Here is a 19,650-nt window from a genome sequence, read left to right as displayed (position 1 = left end):
TAATATTTTTCAGGATGGGTGGATTTTATGGTAACTTGGTAGAGGGGGAAAGCCCTTGGTAATTGGTTACCACCTACCCAGAAATCATTTTGCAAAACAGCCCATGTGTTTTCAAAATTCTAAATATACCCAGTGCCCCCAATAGAGATGGGAGCCTCTGCTTTAAAGTGCACAACCAAACAATCAGCATTGATTTGTATCTCAGACTGACTTCCCTATAACTCAGCTCTTTTCTCAGGAGGTACTGCAAGAATCATGTAGAAAGAAAGTAGAAAAGATTGTTTAAATAACTGGTTTGTCAGTTTATCTTTTCTTCCTTGGCATTTTTAATTAACAGCAAAATTGGGTTGCTAGAGTGGCCTGAAATAAAATTCTGCAGAGAAACTTATCTGTGAGAGAGAGAGAGACAGAGAGAGAGAGAATGCTGATAATCATGGCAATGCATCATTACAGCAGCTCAAGAATTGTAGTGTTAAAATATTACCTTGCAAAGCTTGGGCAAAGAAAGGATGGGAAATAAGAGTGGCCATATCAATAATTCATAAACTGCAAAGTTTATTCAAAAAGATGCATTAAAGCCTATAAATTTAATAGGTGCAAGGGATTTTAATAACATTTAATCAACAGTTTTGTAAAGTTACTCTTTTAAAAAATAACCACATGAGTATTTTGAGACTCAAGTAACTGATAAATGTATTAGTTTTTTTCAATCAAGTTAGACTACAGTTCCAATTATACATAGATGTACATACTCCTCTGTCAGTATACCTTACTCTGGTCAAGTAAAACTTCTGTACAGAGAGAAGAACACACTTCCTGTTCAAAATGAGATGGAGAATGACCACTCCCTGCTTCCTTCTGGAAACTTAACTGCTACAACATAGTGCTTTCTTTAAGCCAACAGTGATTCCATAGCATCAAATGTTTGGGGAGGAAAAGGGTTGTAGGAGATAATGGAACTAGAAGTATTCAGGGAAAAATAGGTGAGTTTTGTGGATTTGCACTGAAAACACCTATAAAATATATCATCTTCTGCAATAAAAAACACATTTTAGAATTTCAAAATATATAGCCAGAAGATTCTTATGTAAAATAATTTAGAATTTTAGAGTATACTTAAAATACACTAAAATCCAAAATTATATGCTTTAAATGTATCTATTAGTGCATCCAAAGTCTGAAGACATCTCAGCAGGACAGAGGACCTGTGAAGCAAGGATACTAAATGTATTCTTGTAGATTTTGAAGGAAAATGAAATATAGACAGTGATACTCTCCCAAGAGCATCACTGTCTATATTTCACTTTCCTGCAAAATATAGCAAATCCAAATCAATTAATCCAAGTTTGAGCACGAAGAACAATGCATAAAGTCTTGAAGCATATCAACTGTACAGAATTGCTATGCCCCCATCTGGCAAGGATTTCAGATTTCAAGAGCATGTTAGCTAAGGATTTGGGGAGTTGCACCTGGAGTCTCCTTGCCAATACTAAAAAAACCTACCTGCTTAACTAAACATTTGTAGGATATCAACAACTCCAGGATTGTCTTTCAGACTATTTTTAAAAGGAACCTTATTTTAATTTTTTTATCAGGATTGTTGTTTTTACTGATGATGGTTTTATTTAAATTGGGTTTGATTGATTTGTTTATGGTATATCATTCAGGGTTCCTTCAACAAGGAGATTGGTATACTGTAGTGAAAATAAAATGTTAAACGTAATTTAGATTCATCAGACTGGAAACACTGATACCTAGTGCAATGTCTTCAAGATCTGGAGCCCACTGGTGGTACCTCAAGCATTTGATCAAAGCAGCAGATGAAATCTGCACACTGTGTCTAATAGCTAAATAGACTTAGTTTTCTTGGTAACAATACAGAGGTTTTAGATTTTACACTATTTTCTTCTAAAAGTTTTTCCACTTTCAAATGTAGCTTGTAGCTCTGGGATCCCAGAGATTGCCCATCCAAGTTCTAACCATGCATGATGTTACTTAGCCTCTGAATCCAAACAAGGTCAGCAGCCAGGCACTGCCACCTGCCAAGACGCTGCAAGCAGACTGATAGCATAAAAACATGAAAAATAGATGTTTCAAAGCTGGGGAAGTTGATTTAACAGAGGATAATTACAGTAATTCATCTATAACCACTGCCACTTGGGATTGCAACCTTTATTTAACTGCTTTGATGCCTGCGTGAGCCATTACTTTATTATAATAAACACATTAAATGCATTTTGAACTTCTAAATGAGTCTCTGCAGCTCCTCTGAACGGCAAAGTACAGTTGGCCATTGACAAAATGTATCAAGAGCCATGGCAGAAGGAGAAAATGTCTGCAGAGAATTTACAAAATGAAGATAAGAATCCACTTTTGGAATCCAGCAGCTCAATCTGTGGAATTGAGGTAGAAGCATAGGTGCTCCTATTAAATGAGGGGGCAACTTCCTGGGACCTTTGCTGGCAACTCCTAAGGCACCTCTACCTGCATGCCCAAATTTCAGGTTTCCATCATTTTGTGCTGGAAAATGCACAGAATACCATGTGAGCCTATAATGGGATTGGACTAGTTAAGGAACGAAGGAAAAAGAGTCACCCTGAACAGTGAGATAGGCAGCATCTAAATTTAATTGAAATTTTTTAAACAGATTTCAAAAATGTAATAAATTACGTAAGTACAAATCCCAACTGTCTAAAAAAATGAAAAAGAATGGGCTCAGTTCACATGTGGCATCATTGATTTTATATCACCCTTCCCAATATGCCCCATGAGTAATTGCATCATTAGCAATATGAGTTGGAATAATTATTCACACAGAAAAGCAAAGCACTGGATTCCTCCGCCACTACCCCAAAAGCATATCACTGCTACCAAGACAAACCAGTATAGTTTTACTCTACAGCAGGGGTGTCAAACTCACAATGTCACATGACGTGTTGCGACATATCGTGACTTTTTTGCCATTGCCGGCAATGAGGTGGGCGCGTTTTCATTATGATGCATCCAGCCCGCGGGCCGGCAGTTTGACACCCCCGCTCTACAGCAACGAAATCCTAAAGAGATGGCCAAAATATGAACCACTTTAGCAATCTAAAGGGTGACACAATCTAGTGTAGGAATTTAGTCTTTTAGCTACCATCTATACAACCTGGCCATGGATTAGAGGATGGGGCCATCTTACATCATGCATTTTTCTGTGCAGAAAAGGATGGAAGCTGTCACCTTTCCATTGTGTGTTATTTTGAATATAATCTTATCATAGAGAGGCAGTAAGGTAAAGGTAAAGGTTCCCCCGCACATGCGTGCTAGTCGTTTCCGACTCTAGGGGCCGGTGCTCATCTCCGTTTCAAAGCCGAAGAGCCAGCGCTTGTCCGAGGACATCTCCGTGGTCATGTGGCCGGCATGACTAGACGCCAAAGGCGCACGGAACGCTGTTACCTTCCCACCGGAGTGGTCCCTATTTTTCTACTTGCATTTTTACGTGCTTTCGAACTGCTAGGTTGGCAGAAGCTGGGACGAGTAACAGGCGCTCACTCTGTTACGCGGCACTCGGGATTCGACCCGCCAAACTGCCGACCTTCCGATCGACAAGCTCAGCGTCCTAACCCACTGAGCCACCGCGTCCCTTAGAGAGGCAGTAGTGGGATTCAAATATGTGAACAACTGGTTCTCTGTGTGGATGCCGCTTCTGGAAGTCCATTCTGGGCCTGGGCAAAAACAAATTAGCTATCAGTTCTGCCGAACTGGTGCGAACTGGCTGAATCCCATCACTATAGAGAGGGATATCTGCTGAACAACTTCAGTAACTCATCTCAACATTACCTGCATGAAGCAACTCATCTAAAGCAAAAAAGATAAACCAGAAAACACCCTTCCCTTCCTGTTATTTTGAAAGCTCTATTTAAAAACGTGAACCTTTATTCTGAAAATTGAAGGTGGGAAGTATAGCAAAAGTAAAACTAAGGTAAGTTGGACTAATACAAAGATCTGAATAAAGGTCTGGGGTTTTTAAAAAAATGAATTGTTAACATATGGCAATAGCATCATGACAAAGAAGGTTAATTTAAAGAATTCAAAAGATACTTTCAGATGAAGAAAAATTATGTGTAATTAAAATAATCCATAAAGCATGAGCTGTTATGAAAGCAGAAGTGACAGTAAAAGGCAGGGTTTTCAAAAGAACCACAGAAAGACAGGTATGAATAATATTGCTGTTATCAGTACAGATAGACTGAGTAATAACTTGCTTGACAAAAACCATATGACTGCATGCTTGTGGTGAATAAGAATTATCCCTGGATAAGCAAGCGAAATTGAATCCTTTCCCTCACCCCATTATCTACAAATGGCAGAGTTATTACAGTTAGCTTTTTAAATTTGATATATTTACTGATTTTTTTTCTATGTATATACTGTATATACCGTATTTGATATTATGTATTGTGTCATTTTATAAACTTATTCTTGTATTTAATTGAAGAGGCACAAAAGCACCTGCAATAAAACAGACCCAATCTGATCAAAGCTTATGTGGGTAGAAGTCCAATAAAATGTTGCATATTTTCCAAATATTTTTTTTTCACAGAGTAAATTTCATGTTTTGAGAAAATTGGCAAACATTTTCCCAAATGGGGACCACAAAAGGCACAGCCAATTGGATTTTCTGATTTTTTATTTTTTATCTCATCTTTATTACTTTATAAGTAACTCAGGGCAGTGAACATACACACTTCCCTCTCCTCCTTCCGTTTCCCCCCACAAGAACAACCTCGGCTGAGACAGAGTGACTAGCCTAAAGTCACCAAGCCTGCTTTCATGCCTAAAGTGGGACTAGAATTCTCAGTCACCTGGTTTCTAGCCTGATGCTTTAATCACAAGACCAAACTGTGTAAATTGTGTAAGGTAGAACAACATAGAATTTTAAAAACATGTGAAGTTTCTCTCCATCCCATCTTATACAACTGGCAGTTCTCAACTTAGCACAATTGGGACCAGAATTTCCATCGCTAAGTGATGTGGTTGTGAGTTGCACCTGATTTTATGACTTTTGGCTTGTTGGAACTCTCTTCAGAAGGCTGCAGATGGCGATCATATGACCCCAGGATTCTGGAACCATCTAAAGGTATACTAATTGCTAAACACACAAATTATGACCACAGGGATGCTGTGAGTCACAAGAGTCAGGACTAATGATAAGTCACTTTTTTCAGCACTCTCATAACTTTGAAAGTTTATTAATTGAATGGTTGTAAGTTGAGGACTATGTGTAAACAAAATCAAGGTGCATGCAGTTATTTTTTTCCTGTTTCTCAAGACTGTGTAACCTCTTGTGTAAATTCCCCCTTAACAGCTCCCTCCTTCCTTCTCCAAGGTCACCTCCATACTCCTTTACATCTGGCCAGGTAAACGTATTTTCAAACAAGGTAGCAAGTTGCAGGTACATAACATTTTTATTTTTAAGGCAACCCTATCAAGTTTATGTGATGTCTGGCAATATTCCAGTACATGCAGATGGCATTTCCACTTGGTTTTCTAACATGGTCATTTTCCTCTTGCTTTAAAAATTAGGAGAAATCAGACAAGGGATCTGACAGGCATGGAGAGTGTGGTCACAGGCATACTGGTATTTATGGGTCTATACTGCCCACCCCAAACTTCGTATATGAGCTAAGCAATGTTGAGAGTATGGTTCAGCCACAAGGTTTGCCAACTGCCTTTAAAGCCATAAAAACGGTTCATTGGCAGGACTGAATTCTTAAAAAAAATATCCATAGAAGATTCCAGCCAAGAAGGAATTGTCAAGATAGGATAAACAGAAAATGGAACTGACAATTTAGAAAGTATAGCATTTTTACCAATTATTACAATATTGTGTCTAGAGAACTAGGACACCAAAACTGGAGAACAAAATGTTCTTTTCTGAAATGAGAGGCTCAACAATTGCCATTTTTCAGCAGCCAAATTCAGTTGGTTTTCCCTTGCTCTCTTTCCAACTGTCTTCAAGAACAAGACCATAAGAAAACCACTGCCAACTTGAACATAGCTGAGAGTGACACAGGACTGTTGGGGCAACGGTTCTCCTGGTAATCCCTGAAAAAATGCCCCCAATGCACTGCTGTTAGTACATAAAGCCTTCATCTTGCTAGGCAGCACAATGAACAGCAAACTGTTAAGTTGATGAAGAATTTAAATGGATCAAGATTTCGGTTTCCCTCCATCTTTTATTCCCCTGTGCTGTTGCTAAATAGGAGCACTCGACCTGCAGAGAACTTTTATCAACCTTGGAGTGTAACAGTCAATTGATCCAGACAAGAATCAGTGCAGAGAAATAAAAAAAAAACCCAACCCCTTGGGTTATCTAAGTATCCTGATGTTATTTTACTAGACTGGAAGAGTCTGAGAATGACCTGATCCACTTATTGTCAATGTATTTTAGTGTGTATGAAGATACACATGTGCTCAGGTAGGCAGATGAGGAAACATGAGGGAGATGGGTGGTCCTCCAAAATGATAAACAAACAAATGAAAACATCATTCTTGGTGATCCCTTAAAAAAAATGAGAAAAAAGCACATGTCAAGGAATTAGAAAGACCCCTCTTCTCAGTGAGACCTTGGAGAGCTGCTGCCAACTGAAGCAAATAACATTAAACTAAATGGACAGTAAAGTGATCTGGCATAAAACATCTTGCTGTGAATCTCTATAGTTTTGGTTGATTTAAAAAGCTAAAAGCAGGATCTGACCTGTGAGCATTTTGATGGGAAAACATCAGGAAATTCCAGTACTATAGGACAAACCAGAAACTTTTTTTTTAAAAAATAACATCTTGGAAGTAAACAATAACAAATCACTTCCATGTTGCTGCCAAGAAGATTGAGCTGACTTCTCCATGAAGTCATCCAGAGTCCAGTCTGTCTTGAGATTTTACCTTTTTTGGGATCATAACTACAGAGATGAGCTTGAACTGCTTCCTGTTTTGCTGACTCAAGATCTAAGTAGGTTCTATCTTTTAAACAGTTTTCAAGTCAACATACATAAGAAGCACTTTCAGTGATTCAGGTGTTTCCTTCTAAGAATTGTTCTTCTATTTCCTATTTCCTTCTATGGCAGAGGGAGTTTAGTAATTTTTCTTTCCCCCTGAGATCATCACATAGCCAAGCAAGCTGGCAAAAGTTGCCTTCCGTGGATTGGGGGCCATTATTTAGTCTGCAAATCTTTTGGAAGGTCATAAATTAATCATCCATTTTGGCATATCCGAAAGGAGTTTGTTTCTCTGGCAAATTCAAAGTGCTGGCATCGAGCTTTACACCCTTAAAATGTTATTGTATCTGAAACTCCTAGTAACATGTGATTCTTCATCCATTTTATTTGTGGTCAAGGAACCTCCTTCTCTACTGCCCATTGCCATTTAAGTTGCAAAGGAACTTGAAAGGTAGGTATTGCCAGATACCATTCACTAGACAACCCAGTCAATTTTTTATCCTTTTTATTTCAGGCACAAGGGGAAAAATAAATTAGCATACCCTGCATTTTACACATTCTACTAAAGAAAATGCAATTTATTTTCCACACTCCTATCTTATTATTTTTCCTGTGCCTATTCTACTAGATTTGGTACTAACCAACCTTTGGAATGGAAGCAGCAATATGTAAATAAATTTGAGAACTTTACTGTGCACTACATTATGTTTGCTACAAGGACACAAGGAGGTTAGGTCATACTTTGCCCATCTGGTTTATTATTAGGTCATAGTCTTTGCCCATCTGGTTTAAAATAAATCTTCTTTGATCGGTAGCAGTTGTTCAACATATGGTCATGTCCAAAATGACATGCTTTGACACCACGGTGCAGGATGGGAGAAAAACAGCAAGGGAACCCCACTACTAATGCAGCATTTCTGTACAGGCTTATGGAAGAAAATAAAAATAAATTCTTTATTTTAATAATGTTGAATTTGTCTCTTCCTTTACCACCTAACTCAGTGATGGCAAACCTTTTAGAGACTGAGTGCCCAAACTGCAACCCAAAACCCACTTATGTATCGTCGGGTGCTGGGTGGGCATGGCCCATTGGGTGGGCGTGGCTGTGGTGGTAATGGAAAACTGGGTGGGACTAAAAAGTTCAGTCAATCAATTTCAACTTTGCAAGATATTTTTTCCCTGCAAGAAGTTGAAATTGATTGAACCTTTTTTTTTGCACACGGCGGTGGAGGCCTAAAGTGAAAAGGTTTTATAAAACCCAGCTGAAGGCCTGGGACTGGGGTGACGATGCACGTGCCCACAGAGAGGGCTCTGCGTGCCACCTGTGGCACCCGTGCCATAGGTTTGCCACCACGGACCTAACTGGATATGTCTGATCCAACCTATTATTTGGTTCTGTGGAAAGATCCCAGGGATGCAAAGGAAAAATCTAGCCCAAAGCTATGAGACTCTTGCTTACAACTTTCTTTGTCTCAAAATAACAGTAATGAGAACAAGATTCTCGGGTAGATGGTGCTAGAAGATGCTATAAAACATTAGAGGGGATCATACTATAAATTCATAATAGCAAAAAGGGGATCACAAAAAAATAATAACTAAGCAATCTATGAACTCAAGGTGATAGACAACTCCCAAGTTCCTTTTCTGTTCCCTTTCCTAAGCTCTGTGATTTGCAGAAAACCACTGTAATTATTTTCAGCATTTGAGGCTGAAAATAATGGTACTATAAGCCCTAAAAGAAGATTTATCATGTTTTTAATAATCCAAGAAACACCAAAATCCTCTTTTCAAAATGCAGGACAACAAAATCCAATCTAAGTTGGTCCCCAGTGTTATACCTTTCCCACTACTTCTTCCATTAAGTTCTTCCAAAAGATTGCCTGTCACTGATCTAGCTCACCTGAAGATGTAAAAGACTGTGTTCCATTATGTTTTGCTGAATAAACCACAATTGGCTGTGTTTACATAATATGCTCATCCATGAAATGTGGCTTTACAAACCAAAATGATTGGGTTTGCACATGTTAAATCCAACCCAAACAAACCATATACAGCACAATACTTATTTCAAAAAAGCCAAGGAAGAATATGCATGCATACACACCAACATGGTGGATTGACTTCTAAACCAATACACAGAATACCAACCAAAATCAAGTGCTGCAGACAAAATGTAGATTACACTTCCCTGAATTCCCAATTCCCAACATCTGAGTGACACTGGACTTGAAAATATAAATGCAGAGTGTCATGTTCTTCTCTCCCCACTTTTATTTTTAATCAGTCCTGCATTCTTCTGCCACTCAGTATCCGTGTATTGTTAGAAGTATTAGAATGGCATCAACTTTCATGTCCCGTTTGGTCAGGCAGACTATAAAAAACCTCTACATCCTCTTATCATGAAAATGGATGCCTCTATGAAGCCAGAAATCTTCAGAAAGCCACAGGAACCACAGATTACTTTTCTGTGACAGATTTAACATGGCAGCTACCCTTCTGGAACTCTCATTGGCTGCAAAATATCTCTAAACTCTAAGAAAAACAAGCAAGCAAATAAATAAAAGCCACATATCAGAAACCTTGATAGTAAAATTGGCTAGGCCATTCTCCTCTCTGCCACAGCAGCTACTGAAACAGCCTCCCTAACTTAGCTTTCCCTCCTCACTCCCACCCAGTAGCCAATTTCTGAATAGCTAATATAGTTTACTATACTATATTAGCTAATATAGTAGGTAAATTTTGAACTTATGAAAGCTCAGAAATTCTAGTAGCTTCAGCCTTCTCCTCCCAAGTCTGGAAAAATCACTCATCAACCCACCTGCAGGTTACTAGTTAGCTAATGAGACAAGCTGTCCTTCAAATTATTGCAAAGAGGGGGAGGCAGTGAATTATGGAGAGCAGATAAACATTTGCATAACTGTTCTCTATTACTCATGCTCTCTTTACTGTTCCCTTGCTAGTTGGATTTTTCCTGCATGTGAAGAAGCACTAAGAATAAGCTCCGTGGCCCCCAAATACCTTAGACACGATCTCCAGTCTGTCCAGATCAGCATCATTTTGTATACTATAATTGCAATTAGTTGATCAAGAGACATAATAGGATGAGCCAGTCCTTGAGAATGCCTGGAACAAGTTATAGAATTGCACAGTTCTAGGTGTCAGTTTCACAGAAAGCTTGAGGTATAACTTTTGTAGCTCTTTTAGAGCAAAACATAAAAATAACAACCTGCAACTAGCTAAGTGATATCAAGATTTAATGGACCAGTAAAAGGACCTGGAGATTATTCAGGACGGAATAGAGCACATTTGTTTTATCCGTGTACCTTATGTGGGAAGTCAATTAGCCTTAAGAGAAAAATGCCCCCAAAATGCAGCAAAATCAAACATTTTACCCACAACTTGGATGACAGCTTTGCAATTAGGCAATATCTGAGAATCCAACTATCAATACCACTCATGATAATCAATGACTAGAATACTGTTCATATAGAGCAGTGATGGCAAACCTTTTAGAGACGGAGTGCCCAAACTGGAACCCAAAACCCACTTATGTATCATCGGGTGCCAAGTGGGTGTGGCCCTTTGGGTGGGTGTGGCCAACTGGGTGGGCATGGCTGCAGTGGTAATGGCAGACTGGGTGGGACTAAAAAGTTCAATCAATCAATTCCAACTTTGCAAGAACTTTTTTCCCCCGCGAGAAATTGAAATTGATTGATTGAACCTTTTTTTTTTTGCACACGGTGGCGGAGGCCTAAAGCAAAAAAGGTTTTATAAAGCCCAGCTGAAGGCCTAGGACTGGGGCAACAGCATGCGTGCCACCTGTGGCACCCGTGCCATAGGTTCGCCACCACGGATATAGAGAGTATATCCTTATTTTTGAATGTCTCCCTCTGAAGCAGCCATCTTTCATTTTATTTGAGGTCAGTGGGAAACAATATAGCTTTCTGTATGCAAAGGAGATATTTGCCTGTATACATTGATAAAAGGTGCTTATCTCATTTGATAAATGTCAAAGTTCCCAGTCTGTGCCTATGTATAACCTTGTTCCATTTTATGGCAATCATATAGGCTTGGGCCTAGAAATATTTCTCTTTTATGTATCCATGACTGTATCTTTGGACTTTAAACCATTATTTCAACTCTCTCTTCGTCCTATTTTATAACTAGTCTCCATTGTTTTCAAGCGCAGCAAGAAAATCAGCAAAGATGCACCACCACTTAAGAAAGTGTTCCTCCATCCTCATATCCATCTTAATAAGTGTTAATAAATAGTTCATGTAGCTGTGAGAATGGTGGATGCATGGTAATCATTCTTCGTTCACGTCACTGTTACGGATTAAAACAAAACAGGAAAATTGTGAACAAAAAGTAAAAAAAATGTTCCTTAAATTAATGGCCTATTGTAATTATATTTGTTAATTAAATACAGAGGTAGCTGCTTCTGATCCAAGTCTGGTTAGCCTCATTAGACATAGAGACTTATGCCTGAAGATTACATCAACATTTTCAAGAAAACAGAATTTTCTAATTTCTCCTTTTTATATGTTCAGAGAGCTCCTGCTCCATACAGCTTGGGCCAAATTATAGAAAACTTTAATTTATTGTCCACCTCTTCTATGAAGGTCTCTACCTGATACAACTAGCACTTACTCTCCTTCCACCTAGAAGAGAGCCTGGGAAGAAATCATAGTCCCAACTGCACTCCTAATCATCTCCATCTTACGACGCAGCACTCACTGAGATGTTCCATCAGGGCTGTTTTCCTTGGACAGACACTTCTGCCAAGTCATCTATAACTGAACACCAGCCAGCTTTCAGCTGTGCAAACTTGCATTTAATTAATAGACAGAATGACACTCAACCCAGCTCAGTATCTTCAAGCTATCTTCTAGGGACCCTCTGGGTTCCTCAGTGAGAAATCATAAATGATGCACAAGGACTTTTGCATAAAAAGGTTACCATGCATCTTACTCTATAATGTGACCTTTATCAAAAGTTTTCAAGGGAGGATTAATAAAGGGCACATTCCCAGATAATATAATGGCCTAGCAAGCCTGATCAGGGAATGGTATTTGTGTTCAGTGCAAAATCTTTTGCAAAGAACATGCAGCTCTTATAAGAGTTCCCAAATTTATTTTAAACAATTTGTATATCCAGGAATCAAGTCAGCAGCTAGTAAATTGAGCTGGGTAAACAATACAATGCTTAGTAAATCAAGAATATATCAACAAGGAAGTAAAAAGGTCTTGATGCAACAGAGAAAAATTCTACAAGATGAGTAGCAATCCATCAAAAGCTGTACTTTTCTTACTGTAAAGCTCAGTCGCCTCAAGGCAAAGGGATAAGGCAGTGTCCCTGTTAAAGGTAACGTTGAAAAACATGCAATTAAAGATAAAGAACAAGGGTAGTGTCAATATTAAGGTGCAGAACAGGGCTCAGAAAAATCCAGGTTCAAATGTAACTTGATCATAAACTTCATAGCCAGTCATGATTGCTTATTCCAACCTATTTGTTGTTGTTTGGAGGAGAAAATTTGAAACCCCCTTGAACTCCTGAAGAAAAATAAGCATAAATGCTATAAATACCCACATTAATCAAAGACAAGTAAAAAGGCATATTTATTCCTTGCACCTTCTGCAAGTGTCTATTTTGATGCTTTCTCAACATCTGCTGGAGACCCTATTGATAAAAAAGATATAAAAAGCTTTTCTTCATCTGTGCAAGCTCATGTGAAATGTAACTTTTTGATATTGGACAAACCCACAGCTATGTGTGCCAATTAGCCCTTTTTATTTTCTTGGATACTAAGGCTTTCTCTTTTCAAATAAGATTCTCCATGGGTTGTATACAAAACCCTTTCTCTGGAAAGGCAGTTGTCTCCCTAAAAATTAATTAGCATCATGTGTTTTCATGATAATCATACATTAAAGTTCTATTATCAAACACAGCACAGTGAGCAACAGGGCATGTCTACGTCTATATGGTTTCCCCTCGGCCATTTCTTCACCTCCTCAGGAGAATCACCAGCAAAGGATCATTAAGAATTAGAAATACATCAGAATTCCCACTTTACCATCTGATCATGGCCACAGAAACTTCACTGTTTAAACTCCTGTGTAGCAAATAGGTGAAACTGCCTACTGCAAGAAGCACAACCCAAAATTCATATTGTAAATATTTAGTTCTGAAGAATAAGAAAACAAGAGCAAGGACTAACCAGTGGTCCTTCAAGAATCACTCAGAAACAAACACCCAGATCAAATTCCCATCTTGCTAAGGAAAGCCCAAGACAATGGACGCAATACGAACTGATTAGACCCACTCACTCCCGAAAGAAAAGCTGAGTGAAGAATGAAGGTACCAGGTACCAGCAAACCACTTCTGAAAATTTGGAGCCGGATGCTTTTTGATTCCAATGTTCCTTCACCTGTTCTTCTTTTTGGGGTTCCTGATTCAGGCAGGAACCCTGCAAGAAAAGTACCCCATCCAGAGCAGGAAATGACACAAATGTCCTTTACTCTTGCTGATGCAAAAAAACCAGATGGACACAAATTTAATAATCTCTTGTCACATTTTTAAATCTCGCATGTTGAACATTAAGGATCAACATTAATGGAAGAGGAAGGGATTTAGTGATCTATTTGACATGAACAGCCCTGTAAGTGTAAGGATTTGTCTCTTGGGACCCTTGCCAAGTTATTGAGCTTTTAATAGGGTTAAAAAGAGATAAAATGCATGCAAATTTAGAATACTGTCAGAAAAGAACCAAAGAGAAAGAAGACACCAAGTCACAGACAAAACATATATGCATTTTTTTTTATTTGTACCTTTCACTGAACAGCTAAGAGCTCTGTAGGCATCTGGACAGCAAAGAGCATTTGATAAATACGTGCCCAATGATTCTAGCTTTTCTAGAGAAAGCAGAATCTATCTGTACAGTGCTCACCTATAAGGTAAACCAGATTTTGGAGAATCCTGGCATACATTTCAGAGACTATTTTTTTCTATATGGGTCTTTCTGTTAATGAAATTAAGCTCAAGCTGAAATGTTAATCTTAGCATATTGTCTTAGCTGAATTTCTGTCTCATATCCCTTATAACAGGGGTCCCCAATCCCTGGGCCATGAACTGGTACCGGTCCACAGCCTGCTAGGAACTGGGCCATGCAAATGGCGGGTGAGTGAGCAAAGCTTCATCTGTGCATGCGCAGGATTTGTTGCACATGAAACCATTCCTCCCCGGTCTGTGGAAGACAATTTTTCTTCCAAAACCGTTCCTTGGTGTCAGAAAAGTTGGGAAGCACTGCCTTATAAAACTGGATTGAAAATCAGATTTGGGTTATATTTAAAAAATAACCCTATTTTGGGGGGGTAAGATTTGCCACCTTATATTTTTATCATGCAGAAATGTATGATAAATAGTAGCCAAGATTTTTTTGTGCAATGACAGGGAAATTTTTCTTTCTATAGCTATCTAAAGCTGCTGATTCATGTCGCTGAAGAGCCACTAAATAAAAACATACCACAAAATCCAAACTATATAAATTAAAGTTATAAATGAATTACTGTGGAAAAAACAGCAATATAATCATGCAGATCTTGAAAACTAGCCAATTTATTATCACGTAAGATTTCATGGGTGGTAGGGTATACTGTATTAGATAAACGAAGTGGCTAGTGATCTATAACACATGAAAACAAACTGCTTAAATTTTAAAATGTACAGGGGTTCTATTTGTGCTGCAAAATACTATTAAGGCTTTCTTTCTAGAATTATAAACAAACTTTAGAGCAATACTGAAACTCGCCACAGAACAACTCTGCTGGACCAGTGTTTGCAAGGAGGAAACATTAAGAGTTTCATTCAGCAGAACCCAGCTAGATATGTTTTCACCATGGATGCACAACCAGGGGTTGATTTCTGGCTTCAGAGTCAGTGCTGGAATGGACACAGCCCCCTGAGTGGGTTGAAGGAAATGGTTAAGCTTTGAAGATGCTTAAAGTACATACTTCACTCCTCGAACTGAGTCCCCTTCCTTCAAACTGGGCTCTATTAAACTGAAGTTCTTGTCATGCCAAGCAAAGCCTGGTGCCTGAGGTGATGGAGATGGCACTCTTCTTAATGAATCCCTTCCACTACTCACCCCACTCCTGATGCTGCACATCTAACAGTGGCAGCCACTGAATAAGCATTGCTAGGGAGCAGCTCCATCTATGCCAGGGGTGTCAAACTCACAATGTCACGTGACGTGTCGTGATGTATCACATCTTTTTTGCTATTACTGGCAATGGGGTGGGCGTGCTTTCGGTATGGTGCATCCGGCCCGTGGGCCAGCAGTTTGACACCCCTGATCTATACTGATTCTTGGAGCCTGCTACTAGTTCTAGCATGTTCAGGATGCAGGGAATGTATGATCACAGGGAGAGGGACAGTGGTTGGTACATTCCACTTCATTTCCTCACAGTGTGTTTTATCTATGGACTCCTGCAACTTGGATCTTCTAAAGTGCAGTTATCAAACTTTTCCTGTGCTCAAACTTTGTACTGAGTTCACTTCTCCTCCTTGTACCAACACAGTGACAGCTGCAAACACCAACTACAATTGCCCAGTAAAACTGCAGCCAGTGCACTATAGCGATCCAAGGAGAATTAGATAACACATGGCTTGTAGAAGGGACAGGTGGGATGGAGGGGTGGAGAGTAAACACTGCCTCTGCCGCAGATCTCCAATAGTCATTCCATATAAACTGCAAGCTGTTTGCTTAGCTATCAATGAAGCAAGTTAACAGGATGAAGACTACAAAGGGAGGCTGTAATCTTTGATGGAACTCTGCATCTCCCCCCCCCCTCAGCTCTGTGTGTTTGTTGTCTATTCTGTTTGGGCCCAAAGTGTCAGAGAGCTCTGATTTAGATGTGTGCATGAGAAAGAGAGAAAACAGACAGTAGTTCTTTCCTTGGAAGGAAGCAGTTTGGAGGAGAAAGGGTTTTTAACCTTGCTCACGCAGGATTTCTTTCTCCAGAAGTGGCTAAGCTGTCTCCACAGTTAATGGTCAGGGCTGAAAGAGGGAGTTCTCTTACATGCTAGCAAAACAAACAAAAACACCTCCTGACAGAGAACTTTGTCAAGGTGGCGATCTTTATGCTGAGAGGGCTATCATAAAGGACAGCTCCCCAGACAGTAATGTCCAACACATGACATCTCAATTAAGAAGCCGTTCCACCCACGTATATCTTTTAGACCAGCGTTTCCCAACCTTAGGAACTTGAAGATGCGTGGACTTCAACTCCCAGAATTCCCCAGCCAGCATAGCTGGCTGGGGAATTCTGGGAGTTGAAGTCCACGCATCTTCAAGTTCCTAAAGGTTGGGAAACGCTGTTTTAGACCGATGTTTACTTTTTTAAAAAACCATAGGGGAGAGGCAAACGCTATTCCCCCCCCCCAGCCTCCCAAACAGTGTTCAGTTTCCAACCGCATCTCTGACCTTTTGGCCTTTGCTGGAATAAGAAAGAAAGTACTCTTAATTGTCTGGCCGGCTCTCAGAAATAGGAAGGGACGATTTTCCAAAGCAGCCCGCTGCAATTTAGAAAAAAGATGAACTTGGCTCCTGAAACATCACTCGACTCGTTTCCCGAACAAGCCCGTGCCCGCAAACCCCAGGAGAAAAGTCGGCTGCCGGTAAAAACAACTCCTAACCACGCTCCCCCTTCCACGGATGCACGGAGAGCCGGGAGAGAACCCCGCTCTCGCGGGCTCCCTGGAGAGACAGCTCGTCAAGGAAAGCGTCAGGCGGGGAAGGGAAATCTCCAGGCACGAGGAGGTTCTCCGGAGCAAGTGGCTCTCGGAAAACACCGTGCAGAAGAGAGCGTCTGAATGCCTCCGACCGGGAAGGAAACGGGGAAGGGAGGGGGGGCTGGGGAGAACGGAACGGACCTGCGCGGCTCCAATGGCAAGAGCTTTAAAAAGGGGAGGGAAGAAACCTGCCAGCGGATCCAGCCGGGAAAACCAAGCAGCCAGTTCTAGGGAAAAGAAAAGCGAAAGAAAACGGACGCCCGTCCTCTCTTACCGTACATGGCTCAGCTGACCCCGCCGGCCGCCGGCCCGCTCTCCAAACTCCAGCTCCGCGGCGCTCGTTCGCTCGCTCTGCCTCTGCGGCGCCTCTGGCGTTCATTCAGCCTTCGCGGCGCAGCCAGGAGTGGGCGGAACCAGGAGGGAGCATGAATGAAGCGACAAAGCACACGCAGGCGGCGGCGGCGGCGGCGGCACAATAGCGGCCCCTTCGCAGGCGGCGGCCGATGCTCGCTTTGCGCATGAGCGAGGGATAGGGTGGCGACCGGCAGGAGGCGGTCCCTTTTCCGGTGGACACGCCCCCGCGGACATCCGGGAGGGAGGAGGGGCGCATCCGAAACGCTTGTTGCACCAACTCGTTGTTCTCATAATGCACAGGATGTTTTTGCTGTGGTGTTGTGGCGAGGGGAGCCTTCTGTGTACCATGGTAAGGGGTCACGGTATTGGTAGTCCAAAAGGTTTGGTTGGTGCCGGCATGGGAAGAATTGGGTTTTCGAGATTAGAAGCCAAGAAGTGCTACAAGCAGTGGGATTTTCAGTTGAATCCCCAAGGGATCATTATTCTGAGTTACTCATTCTCTTGGTTTGATGTATTATTATTTTTAAAAAATGATTAGTTTTGTCAATTAACTCTTAACCCCATAGTCAGCTTTTTTTAACCTCAGCAATTCTAAGATGCATGGACTGCAACTTCCAGCATTCTTCAGCCAGCATGCTGGCTGGGGATTTGTGGGAGTTGAAGTCCGCATATCTTAAAAATTGAGAAATAATGGATATGTCTTATCCCCCCCCCCCATTAAGCTCCATCTTCAACTTGCTTCAAAGCATGTGATACCCATTACCATTGTAATGGAGTTCATCCATCTTGCTCCTTGTTCTCTTGCCTTCCACTTTCCTAAACATTATGAGACCAGGGTTTCCAAGTCTTTGCGTAATATGTGCAAAATACACACTATAACTTGAGCCGGATCACTTATGCTACGACCGAGAACTCTAGACAGATTTGTTCTATGATCCATTTGTTGTCTCTCTGGCTGCCCTTAGTGTTTTCCTTAGTTTTCTCCAGCACAAAGTGCCAATTCAACTTCCAGTATCAGAGGTTCTTGTACACACAGCATATCTTCTAAGTCAGAGGTCCCCAACCTTTTGGGCACCAGGACCGGTTCTGTGGAGAGGTTTTTCTGCAGACCGGAGGGGGCATGGTTTTGTTGTGTGCCTGCATCTCGTGGATGGGGCTTTCCTTGTTTGTTTGGCTTGGTTGCTGGCAAGCCACGGTCCAGTACTGGTCCACAGACCGGGGTTGGGGACATCTGTTCTAAGTTACCTTGAATGTTGACCTCCCTATTAACACAGAATTTGTGTATACACTTTTTATCTTTGATCTCCCTTGAATCAGTTACTGTTTGACCATTGATTTCCTTTAGCACGCTAATTTGAAGTTCAAACCCCCTTATGAGTCTGGAGATCTTTCAAAAAGCTTTAATTTGCTTTTCTGTTTTTTTTTCCATCTCCAGTGTCTTTACAGATGTTGTCATAATACTGCTTCTTTCTTTTAGGAGGTCTCTGAAATTCTTAAGATCTTTCCTGAGATATCTGCCTTTCTTAGCTTTGGTTTCTCTTGTCTTTTGGACATTTTCCAAATTGTTGTAACACATAATTCGTTTTGCTCTGTTCATATTGGGCAGTATCTTTTCACATTTGTTCTTTACTGCTTATTTGATTTCACTCTGCAGCTCCTCTGGTTCGCTATTGGTTAGATTCAAAGCAGTTCCTTATGTTCTTCTTGAAATTGATCGTTATATGTCATATTGACTTCGTTTTTCCACTTTGGTTGGACAGTGTGTGGTCTGTTCTACAATTAGCCCGTAGCCAGATTTGTTATAACTGGGCTCTTTCACCCCTTAGTACAAATAATATAGCCAGTTTTATTTCTGTGTGCTCTGTCTGGTGGTGTCCATGTATATAGGCATTGTTTTGGTTGTTTGAAGAATGCAGTGAGAATGAAGAAATCATTGGATTGCTATATTCTTCCTGGCTATGGTAGCAAAGCCATTATTTTTCTGGTTTTGGATTGTGTGTGTGTGTGTGTGTGTGTGTGAGAGAGAGAGAGAGAGAGAGAGCACTAAATAGTAAACATTAAGATGTTCTTACTGAAAGTGTCTAGTTCTGAACCATTTCAAAATTTGCTGGTACACTGGATGGCTTAGGCCCGGGATACTTGCAGGACCGTCTGCTACCGGGGACGACTTCCCATCGCCCAGTGCGCTCACACAGAGAGGGCCTCCTCAGGGTGCCGTCGGCCACACAATGTCGGCTGGCGACCCCCAGGAGGAGGGCCTTCTCTGTGGGAGCACCAGCACTCTGGAACCAACTTCCCCTTGAGCTTCGGATGGCCCCGGACCTCCGGTCCTTTCGCTGCGACCTCAAAACTTTTCTCTTCCATCAGGCTGACCTGGATTGATGATGGGTTTTTAAATATGTTTTAATTTTTAACTGTAGTTAATTTATTTTGGGGCTGTTATTTAATTCTTTTTAATTTTTGTATTGTTGTTTTTTATTGTTGTAAGCCGCCCTGAGTCCTTCGGGAGATAGGGCGGCATATAAGT

The 19,650-nt window shown here is 40.8% G+C and overlaps 1 protein-coding gene across 1 annotated transcript in view; it reads right to left on the bottom strand.

Annotated features, from left to right (window-relative positions):
* Positions 1-17,305, bottom strand: part of EFR3B (EFR3 homolog B) — a 103,866-nt gene extending 86,561 nt beyond the window's left edge. Inside the window, exon 1 of the mRNA XM_081346344.1 lies at positions 17,044-17,305. Coding sequence (XP_081202470.1) covers positions 17,044-17,050 — 7 coding nt within the window. The 5' untranslated portion in view covers positions 17,051-17,305. The remainder of the gene's footprint in view (positions 1-17,043) is intronic.
* Between the last annotated feature and the right edge of the window lie 2,345 nt (positions 17,306-19,650).

The sequence above is a fragment of the Vipera berus genome (assembly GCF_964194415.1).
Source record: "Vipera berus genome assembly, chromosome: 1".
Classification (NCBI taxonomy): domain Eukaryota; kingdom Metazoa; phylum Chordata; class Lepidosauria; order Squamata; family Viperidae; genus Vipera; species Vipera berus.
This window is presented reverse-complemented; position numbering and strand designations above follow the sequence as displayed.